The 27,275-nt window shown below is 43.3% G+C and overlaps 1 protein-coding gene across 2 annotated transcripts in view; it reads left to right on the top strand.

Moving 5' to 3' along the window:
- The window catches only part of PEX7 (peroxisomal biogenesis factor 7), a 280,910-nt gene that overhangs the window by 97,914 nt on the left and 155,721 nt on the right, over window positions 1-27,275 (top strand). For both annotated transcript variants that reach the window (XM_077289287.1, XM_077289286.1), the window contains exon 6: window positions 9,170-9,276. In XM_077289287.1, the coding sequence (XP_077145402.1) occupies window positions 9,170-9,276 (107 nt within the window). The remainder of the gene's footprint in view (window positions 1-9,169; window positions 9,277-27,275) is intronic.

Below are 27,275 nucleotides of genomic sequence, written 5' to 3'. Positions count from 1 at the left end.
TGCGTTCACGAACGCAACCAAACGCATGTACTTATAAACGCATGCGTTCATATAGACAGCAATGCGTTTTTTTGCCGCAGTCGACCGCATGCGTTTCCCGGCGGCAAAATGACGCCTCTAAAAATTACTACATGTTGCATTTCCGCGCTAAGCCGCAAACGACAAAACGGCGCATGCGTCGTCAACCGCGGCAAAACGCGAACAAATAAAAACGCATGCGTCCTTAATGTTAAATATAGGAATACACAACGCATGCGGATATATGCGGTACAAACGCTGCGAACACAACCGCAAATGTGAAACCAGCCTAAGGAGGTACATAGTTATACTTGAGGGATAGAGGCAGAAAATGGTTGGATATTTTTTATCAAGACTATTAACCCCTTAACGACCTTTGACGCATACGCTGCGTCATGAAAGTCGGTGCCAAAACGACCTATGACGCAGCGTATGCGTCATGGAATGATCGCGTCCCTGCAGATCGGGTGAAGGGGTTAACTCCTATTTTACCCGATCTGCAGGGAGAGGGGGAGTGGTGCTTCAGCCCAGGGGGGGTGGCTTCACCCCCCCGTGGCTACGATCGCTCTGATTGGCTGTTGAAAGTGAAACTGCCAATCAGAGCGATTTGTAATATTTCACCTAAAAAACTGGTGAAATATTACAATCCAGCCATGGCCGATGCTGCAATAACATCGGCCATGGCTGGAAATACTAAAGTGCCCCCCCCCACACCCACCGATCGCCCCCCCAGTGCTCCGTTAGTCCTCCGGTCCCCTCCGTCCGCCTGCCGGCTCCCCCGTCCTGCTGTCCGCTCCCTCCTTGCTCAGATCCCCCCCCCCTGTGCTCCGATCACCCCCCCTGTGCTCCGATCCACCCCCCCACCACCCCTTCATACTTACCGATCCTCCCGGTGTCCGGCCGTCTCCTCCCTGGGCGCCGCCATCTTGGAAAATGGCGGGCGCATGCTCAGTGCGCCCGCCGAATCTGCCAGTCGGCAGATTCCTTACAGGTACATTTTGATCGCTGTGGTAGGTTCTATCACAGCGATCAAAATAAAAAAAATAATAAATAACCCCCCCCCCCCCTTTGTCACCCCCATAGGGACAATAATAAAATTAAGAATTTTTTTTTTTTTTTTTTTTCCACTAGGGTTAGGGTTAGAACTAGGGTTAGAACTAGGGGTAGGGTTAGGGGTAGGGTTAGGGTTACGGGTAGGGTTAGGGGTAGGGTTATGGCATGTGCACACAGAGCGGATCGGCCGCGGATCGGCCGCGGATCCGCAGCGGATCCGCAGCGGATTGGCAGCGGATTGGCCGCGGATCGGCAGCGGATTGGCAGCGGATTGGCCGCGGATCCGCAGCGGATTGGCAGCGGATTGGCCGCGGATCCGCAGCGGATTGGCAGCGGACCCGCAGCGGATTGGCCGCGGATCCGCCGCGGATCCGCCGCGGATCCGCAGCGGATCCGCAACGGATCGGCAGCGGATCCGCAGCGGATCCGCAGCGGATCCGCAGCGGATCCGCAACGGATCGGCAGCGGATCCGCAGCGGATCCGCAGCGGATTGGCCGCGGATCCGCAGCGGATCCGCAGCGGATTGGCCGCGGATTGGCCGCGGATCCGCAGCGGATTGGCAGCGGATCCGCAGCGGATTGGCCGCGGATCCGCAGCGGATTGGCCGCTGCGAATTCGAAGCAGTTTTCCATCAGGTTTACAGTACCATGTACACCTAAGGAAAACCAAATCCGCTGTGCCCATGGTGCGGAAAATTCCGTGCAGAAACGCTGCGTTGTATTTTCCGCAGCATGTCAATTCTTTGTGCGGATTCCGCAGCGTTTTACACCTGTTCCTCAATAGGAATCCGCAGGTGAAATCCGCACAAAAAAACACTGGAAATCTGCTGTAAATCCGCAGGTAAAACGCAGTGCCTTTTACCTGCAGATTTTTCAAAAATCGTGCGGAAAAATCTCACACGAATCCGCAACGTGGGCACATAGCCTTAGGGTTAGGGTTGGAATTAGAGTTAGGGTTGGAATTAGGGCTAGGGTTTGAAATAGGGTTAAGATTAGGCTTGTGGTTAGGGTTACGGATAGGGTTAGGGGTGTGTTGGGGTTACAGTTGTGGTTAGGGTTGGGATTAGGGTTACGGTTGGGATTAGGGTTAGGATTAGGGTTGGAATTAGGGTTACGGGTGTGTTGCGGTTAGGGTTGTGGTTAGGGGTGTGTTGGGGTTAGGGTTGTGATTAGGGTTATGGCTACAGTTGGGATTAGGATTAGGGGTGTGTTGGGGTTAGTGTTGAAGTTAGAATTGAGGGGTTTCCACTGTTTAGGCACATCAGGGGTCGCCAAACGCAACATGGCGCCACCATTGATTCCAGCCAATCTTGCGTTCAAAAAGTCAAATGGTGCTCCCGCCCTTCCAAGCCCCGACGTGCGCCCAAACAGTGGTTTACCCCCACATTTGGGGTACCAGCGTACTCAGGACAAACTGGGCAACAACTGTTGGGGTCCAATTTCTCCTGTTACCCTTGCAAAAATAAAAAATTACTTGCTAAAACATAATTTTTGAGGAAAGAACAATTATTTTTTATTTTCACGGCTCTGCGTTATAAACTTCTGTGAAGCACTTGGGGGTTGAAAGTGCTCACCACACATCTAGATAAGTTCCTTCGGGGGTCTAGTTTCCAAAATGGGGTCACTTGTGGGGTGTTTCTACTGTTTAGGCACATCAGGGGCTCTGCAAATGCAATGTGACGCCCGCAGACCATTCCATCAAAGTCTGCATTTCAAATGTCACTACTTCCCTTCCGAGCCCTGACGTGCGCCCAAACAGTGGTTTACCCCCACATATGGGGTATCAGCGTACTCACAACAAACTGGGCAACAAATATTGGGGTCCAAATTCTCCTGTTACCCTTGTGAAAATAAAAAATTGCTTGCTAAAACATCTTTTTTGAGGAAAGAAAAATGATTTTTTATTTTCACGGCTCTGCGTTGTAAACTTCTGTGAAGCACTTGGGGGTTGAACGTGCTCACCACACATCTAGATAAGTTCCTTGGGGGGTCTAGTTTCCAAAATGGGGTCACTTGTGGGGGGTTTCTACTGTTTAGGCATATCAGGGGCTCTGCAAACGTAACATGATGCCCGCAGGCAATTCCATCAAAGTCTGCATTCCAAAACGTCACTACTTCCCTTCCGAGCCCCGGCATGTGCCCAAACAGTGGTTTACCCCCACATATGGGGTATCAGCGTACTCAGGAGAAACTGGACAACAACTTTTGGGGTCCAATTTCTCCTGTTACTCTTGCAAAAATAAAAAATTCTGGGCTAAAAAAATATTTTTGAGGAAAGGAAACACATTTATTATTTTCACGGCTCTGCATTATAAACTTCTGTGAAGCACTTGGGGGTTCAAAGTGCTCACCACACATCTAGATAAGTTCCCTTGGGGGTCTAGTTTCCAAAATGGAGTCACTTGTGGGGAGTTCCTACTGTTTAGGCACATCAGGGGCTCTGCAAACGCAACATGATGCCCGCAGAGCATTCCATCAAAGTCTGCATTTCAAAACGTCACTACTTCCCTTCCGAACCCCGACGTGTGCCAAAACAGTGGTTTACCCCCACATATGGGGTATCAGCGTACTCAGGAGAAACTGGACAACAACTTTTGGGGTCCAATTTCTCCTGTTACTCTTGCAAAAATAAAAAAATTCTGGGCTAAAAAAATATTTTTGAGGAAAGGAAACACATTTATTATTTTCACGGCTCTGCATTATAAACTTCTGTGAAGCACTTGGGGGTTCAAAGTGCTCACCACACATCTAGATAAGTTCCCTTGGGGGTCTAGTTTCCAAAATGGAGTCACTTGTGGGGAGTTCCTACTGTTTAGGCACATCAGGGGCTCTGCAAACGCAACATGATGCCCGCAGAGCATTCCATCAAAGTCTGCATTTCAAAACGTCACTACTTCCCTTCCGAACCCCGACGTGTGCCAAAACAGTGGTTTACCCCCACATATGGGGTATCAGCGTACTCAGGAGAAACTGGACAACAACTTTTGGGGTCCAATTTCTCCTGTTACTCTTGCAAAAATAAAAAAATTCTGGGCTAAAAAAATATTTTTGAGGAAAGGAAACACATTTTTTATTTTCACGGCTCTGCGTTATAAACTTCTGTGAAGCACTTGGGGGTTCAAAGTGCTCACCACACATCTAGATTAGTTCCTTGGGAGGTCTAGTTTCCAAAATGGGGTCACTTGTGCGGGAGCTCCAATGTTTAGGCACACAGGGGCTCTCCAAACGCGACATGGTGTCCGCTAATGATTGGAGCTAATTTTCCATTCAAAAAGCCAAATGGCGTGCCTTCCCTTCCGAGCCCTGCCGTGCGCCCAAACAGTGGTTTACCCCCACATATGGGGTATCATCGCACTCAGGACAAACTGGACAACAACATTTGGGATCCAATTTCTCCTATTACCCTTGGGAAAATAAAAAATTCTGGGCTAAAAATCATTTTTGAGGAAAGAAAAATTATTTTTTTATTTTCACGGCTCTGCGTTATAAACTTCTGTGAAGCACCTGGAGGTTATAAGTGCTCACTATGCATCTAGATAAGTTCCTTGGGGGGTCTAGTTTCCAAAATGGGGTCACTTGTAGGGGAGCTCCAATGTTTAGGCACACAGGGGCTCTCCAAACGCGACATGGTGTCCGCTAACGATTGGAGCTAATTTTCCATTCAAAAAGTCAAATGGCACGCCTCCCTTTCCGAGCCTTGCCGTGCACCCAAACAGTGGTTTACCCCCATATATGAGGTATCGGCATACTCAGGAGAAATTGCCCAACAAATTTTAGGATCCATTTTATCCTGTTGCCCATGTGAAAATGAAAGAATTGAGGCTAAAAGAAATTTTGTGTGAAAAAAAAGTACTTTTTCATTTTTGCGGATCAATTTGTGAAGCACCTGGGGGTTTAAAGTGCTCACTATGCCTCTAGATGAGTTCCTTGGGGGGTCTAGTTTCCAAAATGGGGTCACTTGTGGAGGAGCTCCAATGTTTAGGCACACAGGGGCTTTCCAAACGCGACATGGTGTCCGCTAACGATGGAGATAATTTTTCATTCAAAAAGTCAAATGGCGCTCCTTCCCTTCCGAGCCTTACCATGTGCCCAAACAGTGGTTTACCCCCACATGTGAGGTATTGGTGTACTCAGGAGAAATTGCCCAACAAAATTTAGGATCCATTTTATCCTGTTGCCCATGTGAAAATGAAAAAATTGAGGCTAAAATAATTTTTTTGTGAAAAAAAAGTACTTTTTCATTTTTACGGATCAATTTGTGAAGCACCTGGGGGTTTAAAGTGCTCACTATGCTTCTAGATAAGTTCCTTGGGGGGTCTAGTTTCCAAAATGGGGTCACTTGTGGGGGAGCTCCAATGTTTAGGCACACAGGGGCTCTCCAAACGTGACATGGTGTGGGCTAAAGATTGGAGCCAATTTTTCATTCAAAAAGTCAAATGGCGCTCCTTCCCTTCCGAGCCCTGCCGTGCGCCCAAACAGTGGTTTACCCCCACATATGAGGTATCAGCGTACTCAGGACAAATTGGACAACAACGTCCGTGGTCCAGTTTCTCCTTTTACCGCTGGGAAAATAAAAAAATTGTTGCTAAAAGATCGTTTTTGTGACTAAAAAGTTAAATGTTCATTTTTTACTTCCATGTTGCTTCTGCTGCTGTGAAACACCTGAAGGGTTAATAAACTTCTTGAATGTGGTTTTGAGCACCTTGAGGGGTGCAGTTTTTAGAATGGTGTCACTTTTGGGTATTTTCAGCCATATAGAACCCTCAAAATGACTTCAAATGTGAGGTGGTCCCTAAAAAAAATGGTTTTGTAAATTTTGTTGTAAAAATAAGAAATCACTGGTCAAATTTTAACCCTTATAACTTCCTAGCAAAAAAAAAAAAATGTTTCCAAAATTGTGCTGATGTAAAGTAGACATGTGGGAAACGTTATTTATTAACTATTTTGTGTCACATAACTCTCTGGTTTAACAGAATAAAAATTCAAAATGTGAAAATTGCGAAATTTTCAAATTTTTTGCCAAATTTCCGTTTTTTTCACAAATAAACTCAGAAATTATCGACCTAAATTTACCACTAACATGAAGCCCAATATGTCACGAAAAAACAATCTCAGAATCGCTAGGATCCGTTGAAGCGTTCCTGAGTTATTACCTCATAAAGGGACACTGGTCAGAATTTCAAAAAACGGCAAGGTCATTAAGGCCAAAATAGGCTGGGTCATGAAGGGGTTAACAAAGCTCGCTGCATAACCAGGCTTAAAGGATCTCAACTGTGTAAGGAAAACTTGGGAGTGATATAAGATAGCTAGAAGCTATATAAAAAGCTATATAAGATAATAAGTGGGTGTGCAGATCAATTCCTTACAACCACCGACAGCTATCCTTCTTAACCAGTGCTTTTTAGTGGAGTTGGTATAAAATGGACCGGTTCAGACTCCTAATATATATAGTTAATTGGGTACAGTAGTTCAATGCAGGAAAGAAAATGATCCAGCTCCCGATACATTGTCTGTAAAATTGAAGATTTATTCTTGTTCATTTAAAAGAAGGTATCCAAAAAACCAAACATGTTTGTAGAAAGGGGGGAGACATGGGAGAAAAAACATATATGATCACCAGACACCTATCAAACAGGACATGTTCTTAAACTTGGAGTGAATGAGATTGCATTCAGATTCAGCACATACTGCATAGTTCAATGCAGTATGTGCTGAATATTTTTTCAGATGAATTTGGGAAAGTTATGAAATGTTCTATAAATATCCTGATATAAGGATGTAGGCTTTTAGTTTAGATGAATCTGTGCTGCACTTTATGTACATGCTTAGTAGTAAATCTCCTCCTCTACAGATCAAAGGAAAAAGGCACTGGGAAGGAATACCTGCACTCTTCTCAGAACTGCTAGAGTGAACAAAAAACATTTTTATTTTATATTTTATCTAAATAGCTTGATTATTGAATCATAATGGTGATGAAAAGCCTGATGTTACCATTTTACTACAGTAAATTTATTAATTAAACAAGAGTAATGTATGAGAGAATCGGAGTCAGTGAAATTGAGGAGTCGGAAGTTTGAACTCTACCACCCTGTTTCCAACCCTGCCATACTCGTACATGTTTGGCATTGTCTAGCCTGCATGTGTTCTCAATGGGGAGAGGGAACAACTCTGGGGGTGGATTATCTCTCCTGACTATAAAGGATCAGATATGTTGAATTCAAGAACATAAGCTAATTAAAGATTTATTTAAATGCATTATTTTTTGGGATAACTTCAGTGTTTTGAACAATTTGTCCACCAGTAGCTCCTCTGTGGGATCGGATAAGACAGGTATACTGTACTCCACATTTATTGACTATTTGGCACCCAGGAATCACTGGTTTATAGGTTGTCCTTCCTTAAACCACTATTGATAGACCCCATTCATTGCTTATCAGGAATGCACCACAAAACCATTGATTCAGAGACGACCTGCTTCAGTTGTATGGCCATAACAATTTTGCATATATAACATTCAAACATATCCTTACACTCACCTATTTTTCCTGCTTTCTACAAATGAACATGAATATATTAACTGCATACTTGCTGCTTGGTATTTCCCAGCCCTTGAAAGGTGCCTTTGTAATGAGATATTCAACATTATTCAGTTCATTGGATTTAAAGGGAATCTGTTCCCAGGTTTTTCTATAAAATAGGGAACAGCATGATGTAGGGGCAGAGACCCTGATTTCAGGGAAGTGTCACTTACTGGGCTGTGTGCGGTTTCAATAAAATCATTGTTTTTATCAGCTGGAGATTATCATTGGAGAACTAGAGGTCACCTGCCTCCTAGTCCAAACACAACCCCAGTACTGATTAGTAGCTCTCCGTCATTATACAGTATACAATCAATTTTGTGGGTGAGGTTATACACAGCTCAGTATTCTGAGCTCTGCTAAATCTGCACCAGAGAATCCGTGATCCTATCACAACTGCCCAGTAAACGAAGTGACCCATCACTGGAATCAGGCTGTCTGCCCCTAGATCATGCTGCGGTCAGATTACATAGCAAAAAATAACTGACAAATTCCCTATAATGTTATGGCTCGTAGGTGTATACAGTTGTGTAATAGAAATATTCTTGAAAACAGATGTGTATATTCTTCTAAGAGAAATCAGCTGCAGGTGAATGTATCTGTTCACAACATGATAAATCATTCATCAAACTAAAAAGGCTTTCAAAATAAATTGGATTAAGAAATCCGTTTTCCTTAGAAACAAAAGAATGTTGTTCAGAGCCTTAGTGTAATGTAAAAGTAGCATTTCTCCCTACTCCCCATCTCCAACCATTAGATGTTGTATCTACTAAGTGTAGTATTTAATCATTTAACCATCTGCTCATTTTTTAAAATGTGATATTTGTAGCTCATGGCTCTTTATTTGGGCATCAGCTTGCCCATACATTACGTAGACCATTGATTTTAATAGGAATGTGTCATTCTAAATTTCACCTGTGGTGGTGCTGTTGGGATATTGAACAGGTTTCCCTACTAGGGGGCCTCAAGCAGCAGGGACAGGTTATACCCAACTTATAATGAAGGAACAATTTTAACAAATATTCATTCTCAAAAGCAGACTAAGTCGGTTGTCTTTTGTCTCACTGTTTCTCTGCCCACCAAACATTTTCCGTGTTTGTGTAAATTACTCTGTGAACCTTGAATGTCTCACTATTCTTTTTAAGTGTGATTTATTAGCTTTTCTTATTTTCTTACCTGTGTTGCAGTGCAATGAGTGGTGATTCATTGCACATCTGCTGCAATTTTAACGAATAGTTGCGCTTAAAGGGGTTGTCCACCATTGGAGAAGCCCTTCTTAAGTGCTACAGTGCACCAGATAAAAGAGCCACATGCTTACGTACTAGACTGGTGCATCTCCTGAGATGTTGGCGTTGGATATCACAACGCTGACATTACAGGCACAGGGTCTGTCCGGGAGACGAGTTATGTTGTTTTTATCTGGTGCAAGCAAACTATTATGCTGCAATACTTCTCCATGCACAAAGCCTAAATCTTGTACCGTTTCAAGTGTTACTATGTCCCCCTCATTCTGATTTTAGGAGACCAGACTCTGAGAATATGGGACGTGAAAACTCCTGTATCTAAACTTGTCATCCCCGCTCACCAAGCTGAGATTTTAAGTTGTGATTGGTGCAAATATGATGAGGTAAGACAGACTTAACCTTCATTAGATACTGGTATGGTAAGCTCACCATGTTTCTATGAGTGAAAATGCTTCATTCATTATTTCTGCACTACATTTACCTACACTCAACAATAGTTGCAAAGGAAATCTTTGTGACATGATTAAAAAGTAGTATTCAGTTAATGATATTTACTTTTTATGAATCGATGGTTCAATTAATAGTACATTTATTGCCAATATTTAATTATGTAAATGTGTGATTCTACACTTACTTAAAATGCATGTATTGTGGGCAAAATATTATTTTTGCAATTGGGTTTCATTCAAAATTTTGCACCGTTTCCCTCCTATAGCCACTATATTACACTGTCTTTTGTTTGCTGCAGAATGAGTTAATGGGGTCAGCCAGATTATCTTTATTTTATCAGATAAGTTGGGGACATGATTTTGTGGCACTTACTATTATATGGTATGACAGGTTCTCCTTCTGCTCTTGTTAGTGTAGTTTTCCTCACAGAATGCACAGCTCTCCAGTCCATAAAATGGCTGCTGGTGGAGGAACATGTCACCAGACCTGTCTATCAGCCTGGTCCAATAGAAAAGCAGTTTTCTCATGTGAGCTTCAGAATTGGACGAGGCTGATGGACAGGTCTGCTCACATTCTCCTTCACTAGTGACCATTTTTTGGACTGGAGAGCTGTGCAGTCTGTGAGGAAAGCTACACTAACAAAATCAGGAGGAGAACCTGTCATATTATATAATAGTAAGTGCCACAAAATCATGTCCCCAACACATCTGATAAAATAAAGATAATGTGGACAACCACGTTAATGCATTCTGTAGCCGGCAAGCCATAGTGTAACACAGAGGCTATAGGAGAAAACATTTTACTAAAACCAATTTTCTAAAATGATATTTAGCCCAAATTGTATGCATTTAACCCCTTCACCCAGAACCTTGTGGTCACCTTCCTGACCAGGCCAATTTTTCCAATTTTGACCTCTGTCACTTTATGTGGTAACTAGATGGTGGCCCGATTCTAACACATCGGGTATTCTAGAATATGTATAGTAGTATATAGCACAGCCCACGCAATATATAACACAGCCCACGTAGTATATAACACAGCCCACGTAGTATATAACAGCCCACGTAGTGTATAACACAGCCCACGTAGTATATAACACAGGCCACGTAGCATATAGCACAGGCCACGTAGCATATAGCACAGCCCACGTAGTATATAGCACAGCCACGTAGTATATAACACAGCCATGTAGTGTATTGCCCAGCCACATAGTATATTGCATAGCCACGTAGCATATAGCACAGCCACATAGTATATAACACAGCGATGTAGTATATAACACAGCCACGTAGTATATAGCACAGCCACGTAGTGTATAACACAGCCACATAGTATATTGCACAGCCACGTAGTATATAGCACAGCCCACGTCGTATATAGCACAGAGATGTAGTGTATAACACAGGCCACGCAGTATATAACACAGCCCATGCAGTATATAACAGCCCACGTAGTGTATAACACAGCCCACGTAGTATATAGCAATGTGGGCACCATATCCCTGTTAAAAAAATAATTAAAATAAAAAATAGTTATATACTCACCTTCCGGCGGCCCCCGGATCCAGCCCAGGCGTTTAGCGATGCTCCTCACGACGCTCCGGTCCCAAGAATGCATTGCGGCAATAACACGTGATGATGTAGCGGTGTTGCGAGACCGCTATGTCATCATCTCGCGAGACCGCTACGTCATCTCCGGTCATTGCCGCAATGCGTTCTTGGGACCGGAGCGCAGCGAAGAGCGGGAAAGGCGCCGGAAGGTGAGAATATAATAATTTTTTATTCTTTTTTATTATTTTTAACATTAGATCTTTTTACTATTGATGCTGCATAGCCAGCATCAATAGTAAAAAGTTGATCACACAGGGTTAATAGCAGCGTTAACAGACTGCATTACACCGCGTTATGCTGCGGTGTAACGCAGTCTGTTTAATGGACTGCTAAACCGCTATAGGGGCACTGACTGGGGAGTCGGGAGGGGGCACTGACTGGAGGGGAGTAGGGAAGGGCGAATTTGTGGCTGGACTGTGCCTGTCGCTGATTGGTCTTGGCTGGCCATGAGCAATCAGCGACGCAGGATTTCCGTTACAGACAGACAAACAGACGGAAGTACCCCTTAGACAATTATATATATAGATAACTCTGGAATGCTTCCACCGATCCTAGTTTTTGAGATTTGTTTTCGCATAACATATTGTACTTCATGATAGTGGTAAAATTTGTTCGATACAACTTTCTTTTATTTGTGAAAATATTAGAAATTTGGTGAAAACGTCGCAATTTTCAAACTTTTCATTTTATGCCCTTAAACCTGAGAGTTATGTCACGCAAAATAGTTAATAAGTAACATTCCCCACATGTCAACTTTACATCAGCACAATATTTGAATCATCATTTTTTTCTTAGGAAGTTAGAGGGGTTAAAAGTATCAGCAATTTCTCATTTTTCCTACAAAATTTACAAAACCAATATTTTAGGGACCACATCAAATTCGATGTGGCTTGTGGGTATTTTCTGTCATATAGTCACCTCAGAGTGACACCATTCTAAATACACAACCCCTCAAAGTCCTCAAAACCACATTCAACCTGTTTATTAAACCTTCAGGAATTAATGCAATCTGGAAGGAGAAAATGAACATTTAAATTTTTTTTTTTACAAAAATATTTTACTTTAGCCCAATTTTTGGACCCAATAATTTGTTGTGCAATTTCTCCAGATTATGCCAATACCCCATATGTGAAGGATAAGTACTGTTTGGGTGGACGGCAGGGCTCTGAAAGGAATGAGCGCCAAATGACTTTTGTAATGCGAAATAAGCTGGAATAGATAGCGGACGCCATGCTGTGTTTGTAGAGCATGATGTGACTAAACAGTGGAAACCCCCCAGTGGAGACCCCATTTTGGAAACAAAATGACCACTCACGGAACTTATCTCGAGGTGTTGTGAGGACCTTGAACCCCCAGGTGCTTCACAGAATTTTATATTGTGGGGCTATGAAAATGAAAAAAAAAAAATACATTTTTCCCACAAAAATGTTGCTATAGGCCCAAATATTTAATTTTCACAGGGGTAACAGGAGAAAATGGGCCATGCAATTTGTTGTTTCGTGTCTCCTGACTACACCGTTACCAGATATGTGGTGGAAAACCACTGTGTGGGCGTCAGCAGGACTCAGAAGGGAAGGAGCGCCAATTGACTTAAGAATGCAAAGTTGGCTGGTATAGATAGCAGACACCATGTTGCGTTTGCAGAGCCCCCAATGTGCCTAAACAATGCAAAACCCCCACAAGTGACCCCAATTTGGAAACTAGACTGCTCGAGGAACTTATCTATAGATGTTGTGAGCACCTTGAACCCACAGGTACATCACTGAATTTTATGTTGTTGTGCCATGAAAATGAAAAAAATACATATTTCTCACAAAAAATGTTGCTTCAGCACTAATTTTTTTATTTTCACAAGGCTTACAGGAGGAAATGGACCATACAATTTGTCCAATTTGACCTCAGTACACAGATTCCACATATATGGTGGAAAACATCTGTTTGGGCACACGGCTTGGCTCAGAAACAATGGAGAGCAAGTTTAATTCTGGCTGGAATAGATTGCAAATGCCCCTGACATTCCAAAACTATGCGTCTTGAGAAATTCATCTAGTGTTGTATTGAGCATTTTTAACCCTCAAGCGATTCACAGAATTGTATAACATCGGGCTGAGTCTATGGAAAATTACCATTTTTCCACTAAAATTTAACTTTGACCTCAAGTTTTCAGTTTTCAGAAGGAATAATAATATAAAATGGAGCTTAAAATATCTTACACAATTTCTCCTGATTGTACCAATACTTTATATGTGGTTGAAAACTACTTTGGAGGCACAGTGCAAAGCTTCGAAGGGGAGCGCCATATTGTAGTTCACATTTTGCTAGACTGATTTGAGGGTGCCATGTCACATTGAGAGATCTTCTGAAGTGCCAGAACAGCAGAACCCCCCATAAGTGACCTCATTTTATAAACTGCACCTCTCAATGAATTTATCTAAGGGTGCGGTGATCATATTGAAACCACGAGTGTGTCACAGGACCTTATACCATTGGGCGGTGAAAACAAAATAATTAAATTTTTACAACAAAAATTACATTTTATCTCCAGATATAACATTTTCACCCTGGGAAATGGGTAAAAATGACACCAAAATTTGTCAGACTGTTTCTGCTGAACGTAGCAATAAATTTAGTTTTTTTTTCTGAAAAGGAGAAATGGTTAAAATGAAAAACAAAACTAAACAGTGCTTTCAGACCGCATATAATGCAAATAAAACAAGTTCATCATCATTTAGAAACAGCAACACTAATGTTTTATCTCAGGAAGAGTTCAGAAATCAATATTTTGTGAAATAACCATGATTTTTAATCACAGCCTTCATGCGTCTTGGTATGCTTGCCACCAGTCTTTCACACTGTTTCTGGCACAAAAATTTAAGGGTTCAGGTCTGGAGAATGGGCTGCCCATGACAGGGTTTTGATGTGGTGGTCTCTTAGTTTTTGCTAGAGCTGTATGTGTGGCGATTTGCGGGAATGCAGCTCCGTGTATATATTGAAGAAGAAAAAAATAGAGGTCCACTCTGCCTTTCCCTGTATACATTTGTAACCTGCACATCATGTTTTAGTCCTAATCCCAAGGAATGTGATAAAGGACTTTTTCACATTTATTTGAACTAGTGAGTGCCACATCTTTTTATCTTCAATATTACACATTAAGATTAGCCCGCTGTAGCTCTACACATGAGATGTCTATTCATCCTTCCAGGGAATTTTTATATACAGTGGGGCAAAAAAGTATTTAGTCAGTCAGCAATAGTGCAAGTTCCACCACTTAAAAAGATGAGAGGCGTCTGTAATTTACATCATAGGTAGACCTCAACTATGGAGACAAACTGAGAAAAAAAAATCCAGAAAATCACATTGTCTGTTTTTTTATCATTTTTTTTGCATATTATGGTGGAAAATAAGTATTTGGTCAGAAACAAACAATCAAGATTTCTGGCTCTCACAGACCTGTAACTTCTTCTTTAAGAGTCTCCTCTTTCCTCCACTCATTACCTGTAGTAATGGCACCTGTTTAAACTTGTTATCAGTATAAAAAGACACCTGTGCACACCCTCAAACAGTCTGACTCCAAACTCCACTATGGTGAAGACCAAAGAGCTGTCAAAGGACACCAGAAACAAAATTGTAGCCCTGCACCAGGCTGGGAAGACTGAATCTGCAATAGCCAACCAGCTTGGAGTGAAGAAATCAACAGTGGGAGCAATAATTAGAAAATGGAAGACATTCAAGACCACTGATAATCTCCCTCGATCTGGGGCTCCACGCAAAATCCCACCCCGTGGGGTCAGAATGATCACAAGAACGGTGAGCAAAAATCCCAGAACCACGCGGGGGGACCTAGTGAATGAACTGCAGAGAGCTGGGAGCAATGTAACAAGGCCTACCATAAGTAACACACTACGCCACCATGGACTCAGATCCTGCAGTGCCAGACGTGTCCCACTGCTTAAGCCAGTACATGTCCGGGCCCGTCTGAAGTTTGCTAGAGAGCATTTGGATGATCCAGAGGAGTTTTGGGAGAATGTCCTATGGTCTGATGAAACCAAACTGGAACTGTTTGGTAGAAACACAACTTGTCGTGTTTGGAGGAAAAAGAATACTGAGTTGCATCCATCAAACACCATACCTACTGTAAAGCATGGTGGTGGAAACATCATGCTTTGGGGCTGTTTCTCTGCAAAGGGGCCAGGACGACTGATCCGGGTACATGAAAGAATGAATGGGGCCATGTATCGTGAGATTTTGAGTGCAAACCTCCTTCCATCAGCAAGGGCATTGAAGATGAAACGTGGCTGGGTCTTTCAACATGACAATGATCCAAAGCACACCGCCAGGGCAACGAAGGAGTGGCTTCGTAAGAAGCATTTCAAGGTCCTGGAGTGGCCTAGCCAGTCTCCAGATCTCAACCCTATAGAAAACCTTTGGAGGGAGTTGAAAGTCCGTGTTGCCAAGCGAAAAGCCAAAAACATCACTGCTCTAGAGGAGATCTGCATGGAGGAATGGGCCAACATACCAACAACAGTGTGTGGCAACCTTGTGAAGACTTGCAGAAAACGTTTGACCTCTGTCATTGCCAACAAAGGATATATTACAAAGTATTGAGATGAAATTTTGTTTCTGACCAAATACTTATTTTCCAACATAATATGCAAATAAAATGATAAAAAAACAGACAATGTGATTTTCTGGATTTTTTTTTCTCAGTTTGTCTCCCATAGTTGAGGTCTACCTATGATGTAAATTACAGATGCCTCTCATCTTTTTAAGTGGTGGAACTTGCACTATTGCTGACTGACTAAATACTTTTTTGCCCCACTGTATTAACTGGTGCCGGTATTATTTTCTGCTCAAAAAAATAAAGGGAACACTAAATACCACATCCTAGATATCACTGAATGAAATACTGTATTTCAGTTGCAAATCCTTATTCATTACATAGTGGAATGTGTTGAGAACAAAAAAAAACATAAAAATGATCAATGTAAATCAAATTGAATATCCCATGGAGGTCTGGATTTGGAATGATACTCAAAATCAAAGTGGAAAATCAAATTACAGGCTGATTCAACTTCAGTGGAAATGCCTCAAGACAAGGAAATGATGTTCAGTTGTGTGTGTGTTGCCTCCATGTGCCGGTATGACCTCCCTACAAAGCCTGGGCATGCTCCTGATGAGGCGGCGGATAGTCTCCTTAGGGATCTCCTTCCAGACCTGGACTAAGGCATCCGCCAACTCCTGGACAGTCTGTGGTGCAACGTGACGGTGGATGGTGTGAGACATGATGTCCCAGATGTGTTCAATAGGATGCATGTCTGGGGATAGGGTGAGCCAGTCCGTAACTTCAGTGCCTTCATCTTGCAGAAACTGCCGGCACACTCCAGCCACATGAGGTCAGGCATTGTCCTGCATTAGGAGGAACCCAGGGCCAACCGCACCAGCATATGGTCTCACAAAGGGTCTAAGGATCTCATCTCGGTGCCTAATGGCAGTCAGGCTACCTCTGGCGAGCACAAGAAGGGCTGTGCGGCCCTCCAAACAAATGCCACCCCACACCATTAAAGACCCAATGCCAAACCGGTCATGCTGGAGGATGTTGCAGGCAGCAGATCTCTCTCCACGGCGTCTCCAGACTCTGTCACGTCTGTCACATGTGCTCAGTGTGAACCTGCTTTCATCTGTGAAGAGCACAGGGCGCCAGTGGCGAATTTGCCAATCCTGATGTTGTGTGGCAAATGCCAATCGTCCTGCACGGTGTTGGGCTGTGAGCACAACCCCCAACTGTGGACATCGGGCACTCAGACCATACCCATGGAGTCAGTTTCTAACCGTTTGTGCAGACACATGCACATTTGTGGCCTGCTGGAGGCCATTTTGCAGGGCTCTGGAAGTGCTCCTCCTGTTCCTCCTTGTACAAAGGCTGAGGTTGTTGCCCTTCTACGGCCCCCTCCACATCTAGTGTACTGGCTGAGATGAGATCAGGGTTAATGCCCGTAATCTGGCCTCCTCTATATATACCTCATGGCAGCACTTGTGTCCCCACCCCTGAATCGCTCTGCTCTGTAGAGGGAAGTATATATAGAGGAGACCAGATTACGAGCATTAACCCTGATGAAGAAGGACGTTCAACTTCGAAACGTGTTGGTTACCCCTTTTTGGTCTTAACGCAGCTCCGTAGCTTTGTGACGTCACACCCGAGCACAAGCGAGCAGGTACTGGCAGCCATTTTTTCAGCTGTATCCATGGACGCCTTCGGCCGGGGCTCCTCTGGTGTTGCACAGCTGAGGTGCTCCCCACTTCCTACCGCTAGCAAGAAGCAACCTATATCCAACCCCCTGCATATCCATTACCGCACAGCCAAACGAAACTCCGTGGATCTTATGACACGGACGGACATTCACCGCAGTTAGGGTAAGCCTAACACCGCATATACCTATGTCATTTGCAGAACATTAAGAGGTGGCTTTTATCATTGTAATTCTTTAGCACACCAGGCATTATGTTTTTTTAATCACAAGAGTAATATCCAGCTTAATGATTGAAGTAGGGAATTAAGCAACCAGATCCACCAGTTTATTCTTGACTTAGACACCTCGGATAGTTTACCCCCAAGCGCGGCATCATATACTGTGATATTTAGCCTTTAAAGAGTTGTTCCCGGAGTTCTCACGAACCATGACGTATACGTAAGTCATCAGTCATGTCCCTGCCTTTGACGCGTTCTCCGGTGAAGAGTCCGCAACTTTCCCTCCACATGATAGCTCATCTGATCAGCTCTCATATGCCTCTAACAGCCACTGGTGTCCTTTAGGATTCCACAAAAGTGTCGTTGGCCACAGTTTTGTGCACCTCTGAAAAGGACACCGCTGAACAAAGGCCAGACAGAGTCCACAGTAACTTTGCTGCCTCATTATAGTGAATAGATCCCTCGGGGGTTTCATCTGCCACATCACTCACAGATTTAGATGGAAACCACAAAGTAAGTGTTCAGCATAGAGGCCCGGATAAATGTGATTCCAAACGTTATATAAGATGTTCCCAATAAAAGCTTTAACTCAATCCACAAAAAAGCAAGTCCCCACTCAGCTCTATCATCTGTTAACGGAATTATAGTAGGCTTCCATGTTTCTGGTAGCACAAAGGCTCTAGAAAAGCTTAATGGCTCCTTGCTCCTCCCAAAAAATTCAGCAAAGTCTCTGCTCCCATATCCAAATGCCCTCTCCCTTATGAGTCCTAGTGTGCCTAAACCACATTTAGCTGCCACATGTTTGCCAGGCACATCAGCGGATCTCCAAACGCAACATGACGTCCTCTAATTATTCCAGCAAATTTTGCATTCAAAAAGTCAAACGGTGCTCCTTCCCTTCTAAGCCCTGTCGTGCGACCAAACAGTACTATTTCCCCACACATGTGGTATCGACATACTCATGAGAAATTGCTCAACAAACTGTATGGTACAATTCCTCCTGTTGCCCTTATGAAAATGCAAAATTTGGAAACGATTTATTTCGGAAAAATGTGATTTTTTTTGTCCATGGCTCTACATTATAAACTTCTGTGAAGCACCTGTGGGTTCAAAGTGCTCAGTGCACATCTAGATAAGTTCGTTAAGGGGTCTAGTTTCCAAAATGGGTAACTTATTGGGGGTTTCCACTGTTTAGTCACATAAGGGGCTCTCCAAACATGACATGGCATCTGCTAATTATGCCAGCAAATTTTTTTCATTTAAAAAGTCAAATGGCCTTTCTATTTCAAGCCCTGACATGCGCCCAAACAGTAGATTTCCCCCACATATGGGGTATCGGTGTAGCCAAGAAAAATTGCACAACAAATTGTATGGTCCATTTTCTCCTATTACCCTTGCGAAAATAAAAAAAAATAGGTCTAAAGGATAATTTTTGTGAAAGAAAATTAAATGTTTATTTTTTCCTTCGACATTCCATTAATTCCTTTGAAGTACCTGAAGGGTTGATACACTTCTTGAATGTGGTTTTGAGCACCTTGAGGGGTGCAGTTTTTAAAATGGTGTTTCTTTTGGGAATTTTCTATCATATAAGCCCCTCAAAGTCACTTCAAATGTTAGATGGTCCCTAAAAAAATGTTTTTGTAAATTTTATTGTAAAAATGCGAAATCTCTGGTCAACTTTTAATCCTTATAACTTCCTATCAAAAAAAGTTTCAAAAATTGTGCTTATGTAAAGTAGTCAAGCGGGAAATGTTATTAACTATTTTGTGTGATATGACTCTCTGATTTAAAGGTATAAAAATTAAAAGTTTGAAAATTGCGAAATTTTCTAAATTTTCGCCAAATTTCCCATTTTGTCACAAATAAACGCAAGTCTTATAACTGGAATTTTACCACTATCATGAAGTACAATATGTCATGAGAAAACTGTCTCAGAATCAGTGGCATCTATTGACTCGTTCCAGAGTTATGACCACATAAAGTGACAGTGGGCAAAATTGTAAAAATTTACCTGGTCAGGAAGGTGAAAACAGGCTTCAGGGTGAAAGGGTTAAAGCTATTATTTGTTCTTTGTTGGTTTGTTGCCTTGTACTGGATTCTTGTTGATCAGCAGAATGATGACACTGAGGCTTTTGTTTGGTCCACTTTTTCATTATTTACACAGGCACAGCAGCTCAGTTATAGGGGCCACTATTCCTAGTACAGCAGTTTATTTAATTAGATTTTTATCTTTATACCTATACCATACTTATAAGACCTCTGTAAGGGTACTGTCACACAGTGGCACTTTGATCGCTACGACGGTACGATCCGTGACGTTCCAGCGATATCCATACGATATAGCAGTGTCTGACACGCTACTACGATCAGGGACCCCGCTGAGAATCGTACGTCGTAGCAGATCGTTTGGAACTTTATTTCGTCGCTGGATCTCCCGCTGTCATCGCTGGATCGTTGTGTGTGACAGCGATCCAGCGATGCGTTCGCTTGTAACCAGGGTAAACATCGGGTTACTAAGCGCAGGGCCGCGCTTAGTAACCCGATGTTTACCGTGGTTACCAGCGTAAAAGTAAAAAAAAAAAAAAAACGTACATACTCACATTCCGGTGTCCTTCAGGTCCCTTGCCGTCTGCTTCCCGCTCTGACTGACTGCCGGCCGGAAAGTAAGAGCAGATCACAGCGGTGACGTCACCGCTGTGATCTGCTTTCACTTTACGGCGGCACTCAGTCAGAGCGGGAAGCAGACGGCAAGGGACCTGAAGGACACCGGAATGTGAGTATGTACGGTTTTTTTTTTTTTTTTTTTTACTTTTACGCTGGTAACCACGGTAAACATCGGGTTACTAAGCGCGGCCCTGCGCTTAGTAACCCGATGTTTACCCTGGTTACCCGGGACCTCGGCATCGTTGGTCGCTGGAGAGCGGTCTGTGTGACAGCTCTCCAGCGACCACACAACGACTTTCCAACGATCACGGCCAGGTCGTATCGCTGGTCGTGATCGTTGGAAAGTTGCAGAGTGTGACAGTACCCTAAGTTGTATCGATTCGGAAGATAAAAATAATAGGAATTGCAGAAGTGCTGATTATAGTAGACAAAAAAACCACAGTGACCGTGAGTATATAGTAATATACAGCAAAAACTGACAAAGGACGCACCTTGGGATATATAGGTATCTGAATAGTCTTGCCTAATATGAGAGTGACAGCTTCTCCTGTGGAGAAAGTCTGCTGGGCATAGCTTGGGAGAACGCAGTGCAAAGTTGCAGGGATCGGTACACTGTCCCTGCATAATCTTGGAATCTCCGGTGTCCAAGGTGTATAAGTGATGGTTGTTTCCAGTGCTCTCCGGCTCACAGTGTTCCTGGTAACACATGCATGTTCCTGGAGATGACATGGGGTATGACATGTAACTTGAACAAGTGGTAATCAGGGACACTACCGGCCGTAACATTCTGGAAGCTACTATCACTGCTATATACAGGATACCCAAGGAGATTCCAGGATTGTGCAAGGACAGCACACAGAACTCAGCACCTTGGCTCTGCATACTTCCATACCAAGACCAGTAGACTTTTCCACAATTCTACAAGATTATTTCCACTTACAGTTTGTCACTAGCATATTAGGTGAGATTATTTAGATACTATTTATCCTAAGGCACGTATTGGGTCCTTTTCACATGCAGAGTTTTTGTTGTTTCTCCTGTCTTCTCCCGGTCACTGTGACTGTGGTGGCCACCATAACGCTGCTTCGGCAATGAGTGCCAACCGTCACTACTATGTTTAAATATTTTCTGGCAAACCAAAATTATGATTTTTTTATTAGGCTTTTGTCCCTTGCAAGGTGCTGTGGTTGGCTTGAACAGTCATTTTGTACTGATAGACTCTCTCAGCCATTCCATTACACTTTCCATTTGCAATCAGTTTACACAAGAGAAGAAATGGCACATAACTTTCACTGCATCGGCCACATATAAGTGCCGCAAACCAAATGAACCATTTCCCAAAATGCTTCTTTTAGTAGTTAAGAAACAAAGCCTTATTGATAAAGTGAGTGATTTTAGCTCTGACCTTTACAGTGCTGTCTGGAGGGAAATTTTATCATTAAAACTTGATTTGAATGAAGTTTTGGTGAAATGTTAGGTCATAAAGCAATATTTGCTGTAATGGTTAAGAAGCACTATGTAATAAGACTTTGATATTTAATAAAAAGGATAATTCAAGTCCAGCTGCTTCATTTCATTTTTAGGCTTTTAAAATCTAAAGTTATTATATTAATAACTTCTACTTGAGGCTCATGATGAATGATAAACAAGCATGGGCAGAACTAAATTTTGTCCATTTTTTGTGCACTGAGTGTCCTTTTGTCTTTTTTCAGGCCCTAAGAATATGTTCGTAAGCATAGAGCTTGCTAGTAGTATCAGAGTTTGTTGAAACCTTTAAAGGGAACCTGTCACCCCCCTTGGTATTTTTAAGTAAAAGAGCCACTTTTAGCAGCACTAAGGCTGGATTCTGTGAAGGTGGCTCTTATGTTTAGCATCCCTAGGAATGCTGAAATAATCACTTTTATAAATTTCGTGCCATACCTCTATTGAGTCCCGGAGGTATGTCTTCTCCGCCGGTGTCAACCGCCTCCGAGACGTCAATCATCCCCCTGTGTCCTCCGGGCGCTGCCTCCTCTATGTCGTGACGTCACCGTCGCCTTTGTGTAGCTGAGGGACCAGATCCCACCCTGTAGTGTGTTATGATATATTCACACTGCTCGGCTAGGAATCTGGCACCTGCGCAGTGGAGCGGGTCACCGTGCTGCATTGAAGATAGGGCTAAAGTCTCGCGAAACTTCGGCACTATCTTCAATGGAGCGCGTTGACCCGCTCCACTGCGCAGGTGCCAGATTCGCAGCCCCGCAGTGTGAATACATCATAACACTGCGGGGTGGGATCTGGGGCCTCCGCTGTGCGCAGGCATGATCTACTTACATCACTTGATGTAATTTCCAGGGCAGCGCGCACGGTGCATGCCCAAGAAATAATTGCAGAGCGCCGGTGACGGCACAAGACAGAGAGGAGGCGGCGCCCGGTGGGATGGTGGACAGCTGCGAGGCCCTTGAGTCAGGGAGAAATCATACTTCCCTGAATCAATAGAGGTATGGTGCGAAATTTATAAAAGTGATTATTTCAGCATTCCTAGGGATGCTAAACATACAAGACTCCTTCACAGAATGCAGCCTTAGTGCTGCTGAAGGTGGCTCTTTTACTTAAAAACGCTCTGGGTGGGTCACAGGTTCCCTTTAAGGCTAATGCTTCTAGATGTCTGATTGTTCCTTAAACAAATGACCTTTTTCACTCAGCTATACATATACAGTACAGACCAAAAGTTTGGACACACCTCATTTAAAGATTTTTCTGTATTTTCATGATGATGAAAATTGTACATTCACACTGAAGGCATCAAAACTATGAATTAACACGTGAAATTATATACCGTACTTAACAAAAAAGTGTGAAACAACTGAAATTATGTCTTCTATTCTAGGTTCTTCAAAGTAGCCACCTTTTGCTTTGATGACTGCTTTGCACACTCTTGGCATTCTCTTGATGAGCTTCAAGAGGTAGTCACCGGGAATGGTTTTCAATTGACAGGTATGCCCTGTCAGGTTTAAACATAAGTGGGATTTCTTGCTTTATAAATCGGGTTGGGACCATCAGTTGTGTTGTGCAGAAGTCTGGTGGATACGCAGCTGATAGTCCTACTGAATAGACTGTTAGAATTTGTTTTATGGCAAGAAAAAAGCAGCTAAGTAAAGAAAAATGAGTGGCCATCATTACTTTAAGAAATGAAGGTCAGTCAGTCCGAAAAATTGGGAAAACTTTGAAAGTGTCCCCAAGTGCAGTGGCAAAAACCATCAAGCACTACAAAGAAACTGGCTCACATGAGGACCACCCCAGGAAAGGAAGACCAAGAGTCACCTCTGCTTCTGAGGATAAGTTTATCCGAGTCACCAGCCTCAGAAATCGCAGGTTAACAGCAGCTCAGATTAGAGACCAGGTCAATGCCACACAGAGTTCTAGCAGCAGACACATCTCTTCAACAACTGTTAAGAGGAGACTTTGTGCAGCAGGCCTTCATGGTAAAATAGCTGCTAGGCAACCAGTGCTAAGGACAGGCAACAAGCAGAAGAGACTTGTTTGGGCTAAAGAACACAAGGAATGGACATTAGACCAATGGAAATCTGTGCTTTGGTCTGATGAGTCCAAATTTGAGATCTTTGGTTCCAACTACTGTGTCTTTGTGCGACGCAGAAAAGGGGAACGGATGGACTCTACATGCCTGGTTCCCACCGTGAAGCATGAAGGAGGAGGTGTGATGGTGTGGGGGTACTTTGCTGGTGACACTGTTGGGGATTTATTCAAAATTGAAGGCATAATGAACCAGCATGGCTACCACAGCATCTGGCAGCGGCATGCTATTCCATCACGTTTGCGTTTACTTGGACCATCATTAATTTTTCAACAGGACAATGACCCCAAACACACGTCCAGGCTGTGTAAGGGCTATTTGACCAAGAAGGAGAGTGATGAGGTGCTACGCCAGATGTCCACCAGACCTGAACCCAATCAAGATTGTTTGGGTTGAGCTGGACCGCAGAGTGAAGGCAAAAGGGCCAACAAGTGCTAAGCATCTCTGGGAACTCCTTCAAGATTGTACTTTCGGTCTGTACTGTATAGTTTGGGTCAATTTCTTTTCCTTTATTTTTTGGTTGGGAAAATAGACAAAATGAGAAAAAAATTAAATGAACCCTCTGTACGGGTAGTGAAGATAAAAATCAGTGAGGTTAATTATCTGTGCGGATTGAGTTGACATATCTTACATATTTGCACATTATTACAGACGATGTTGTGCAGCTCTTTGTAGTTTAAAGGGAATCTTCCACCCTCTTGGACACTTTTCAGCTATTACTATGGCCATACAGGTAATCGAAATCTTAGTCTAGTCTTACCTGTATGCCTCATAGTTGCTGTCTAGATGTGATGAAATAGACTTTTATTTCAATATGCTAATGATTCCTTCCAGACTTTGGAAATTTACATGCTCATAAGTATTCAGACCCTTTGCTCAGTACTTAGTAGAAGCACCCTTTTGGACTAGTACAGCCATGAGTGTTCTTGGGAATGATGCAAGTTTTTCACACCTGGATTTGGGGATCCTTTGCCATTCTTCCTTGCAGATCCTCTCCCGTTCCATCAGGTTGGATGGTGAATGTTGGTGAACAGACATTTTCAGGTCTCTCCAGAGATGCTCAATTGGGTTTAGGTCACGGCTCTGGCTGGGCCTGTCAAGAATGGTCACAGAGTTGTTCTGAAGCCACTCCTTTGTTATTTTAGCTGTGTGATTAAGGTCATTGTGTTGTTGGAAGGTGAACCTCCGGCCAAGTTTGAGGTCCAGAGCACTCTGGAAGAGGTTTTTTTCCATGATATCACTGTAGTTGGCCGCATTCATGTTTCCTACAGTGACAACCAGTCGTCCTGTTCCTGCAGCTGAAAAACACCCCCATGGCATGATGATGCCACCATCATTTAATTGTTGGGAGTGTGTTGGATGGTGAGTATTGGTGGACAGATATTTTCAGGTCTCTCCAGAGATGCTCAATTGGGTTTAGGTCATGGCTGTAGCTGGACCTGTCAAGAATAGTCACAGAGTTGTCCTGAAGTCACTCCTTTGTTATTTTAGCTGTGTGATTAGGGTCATTGTTTTGTTGGAAGGTGAACCTCCGGCCAAGTCTGAGGTCCAGAGCACTCTGGAAGAGGTTTTTTCCAGGATATCCCTGTACTTGGCCGCATTCATGTTTCCTTCAGTGACAACCAGTCGTCCGGTTCCTGCAGCTGAAAAACACCCCCATGGCATGATGATGCCACCATCATTTCATGGCATTTCATGGCATTTGTTGGGATTGTATTGGGCAGGCGATGAGCAGTGCCTGGTTTTCTCCACACATACCGCTTAGAATTATCACCAAAAAGGTCTATATTCATCTCATCAGACTAGGCAATCTTGTTTCTCATAGTCTGGGAGTCCTTCATGTGTTTTTTAGCAAACTCTATGCAGAGGGGGAATCTCGAACCATCTCCGCTGCGGTCTCCTATTCTTCTCCAGCCGCAGTGGAGCCTGCTCAGCGGAGACGTCGGTCCCAGCTTGTGGCTCAGCCCGATACGGTGCGGATGGTTACTGCTGCCTTTCCAGGCTCAACCATTGTAGCCAGTACTGCTCAGCGGCGAGCAGACGTCTCTGGGACTAAGTTCTGCTTTTCCCCTTCTGAGCATGCCCAGGGTAAGTCCTCTCATTGGAGGTCGGGGGTCACATGCTCAGGTACTACAGCAGCTCCCATTGGTCCTCTAGGAATGTCCTGAAGTGGCTTAGGTACTGTAGCAGCTTTCATTGGTCCTTGAGGAAGGTGCTGTAGTTGCTGCAGCTATTAAAGGTTCGCATGGCCGTTAGTATCAGCTAAGTTATGTGTTCTGCGCCAGTGTGGTCATATGAATGTGGTTTCAGGGTTCTGCTGAAATAAGCCCCTAGAATACCGGCACCTCCGGTGAGGAGTTTTGTGTGAGTGGATTCAGGGCCCGGCTGAAATAAGACACTAGAATACCTAGAAGCCCATTGGACCCGGACCGCAGCGGGACCGCCCCTGTGTGAGTATAATGTAACCTGTTTTTCTTACCTTTCAGGTTACATCGGGGGCTTATCTACAGCATTACAGAATGCTGTAGATAAGCCCCTGATGCCGGTGGCCTTATCTCATATACGATTTTTGGGTGACAGATTCCCTTTAAGAACCTTGAGTACTGCAGAAATTATTTTGTAACCTTGGCCAGATCTGTGCCTTGCCACAATTATGTCTTTGAGCTCCTTGGCCAATTCCTTTGACCTCATGATTCTCATTTGGTCTGACATGCAGGGGGAGCTGTGAGGTCTTATATAGACAGGTGTGCCTTTCCAAATCAAGTCCTATCAGTTTAATTAAGCACAGATGGACTCCAATGAAGGCGTAGAACAATCTTAAGGAGAATCACAAGGAAATGGACAGCATGTGACTTAAATATGAGTGTCTGAGCAAAAAGTCTGAATACTTATGACCATGTGATATTTCAATTTTTCTTTTTTTAATATATTTGGAAACATTTCTACATTTTTGTTATTTTTTCAGAGAAGATGGGGTGCAGAGTGTACATTAATGAGAAAAAAAATGAACTTTTTTGAATTTACCAAATGGCTGCAATGAAACAATGAGTGAAATATTTAAAGGGGTCTGAATACTTTCTGTACACACTGTACCTCCAATTAGAAATGTAGTATAGTTTTTCTAACTCGCTATGTCTCTTTCTTCATGTCAAGGCATTGCAGGACCTTAAGTATCCATGGTTACGACCACTGGTATAGTGACAGCTAGGAGTGTTCATCAGCCAGCGCCTGTGCCCTAATTAAATAATTAAAAAAAATAACAAATGGTCTGGGTTCCCCCCTTTTTTATTTAAAAATAACAAACATAGTTATACTCACCTTAATGCTCATTCCATTGAAGCCCTTATCTCTTGTAACAAAATAAAAACAACAATATTCCTTACCTCTCCGTCATTCTATATGACGCCGTAATCCTTGTCTGGGGATAAAGCCTCAGTGACTAGCGGTGATGTCATCGAAGTTACCGACAGTCACTGAGGCTGTTGTCATTTGACAGCGTGGAACTGCAGCTTGCTGACCAGCGGTAATGATTTTATCACCAACCAGAGGCAGTGCATGACAGCGTGGCAAACACTGGATATTCGGGCCTCACATTGAAGTGAAACACCCGGTGTTCAG

This window comes from Ranitomeya variabilis, chromosome 2 (genome assembly GCF_051348905.1).
Source record: "Ranitomeya variabilis isolate aRanVar5 chromosome 2, aRanVar5.hap1, whole genome shotgun sequence".
Taxonomy (NCBI): domain Eukaryota; kingdom Metazoa; phylum Chordata; class Amphibia; order Anura; family Dendrobatidae; genus Ranitomeya; species Ranitomeya variabilis.
The sequence above is the reverse complement of the archived record's forward strand: the minus strand, read 5'-3'. Positions and strand labels throughout refer to the sequence as shown.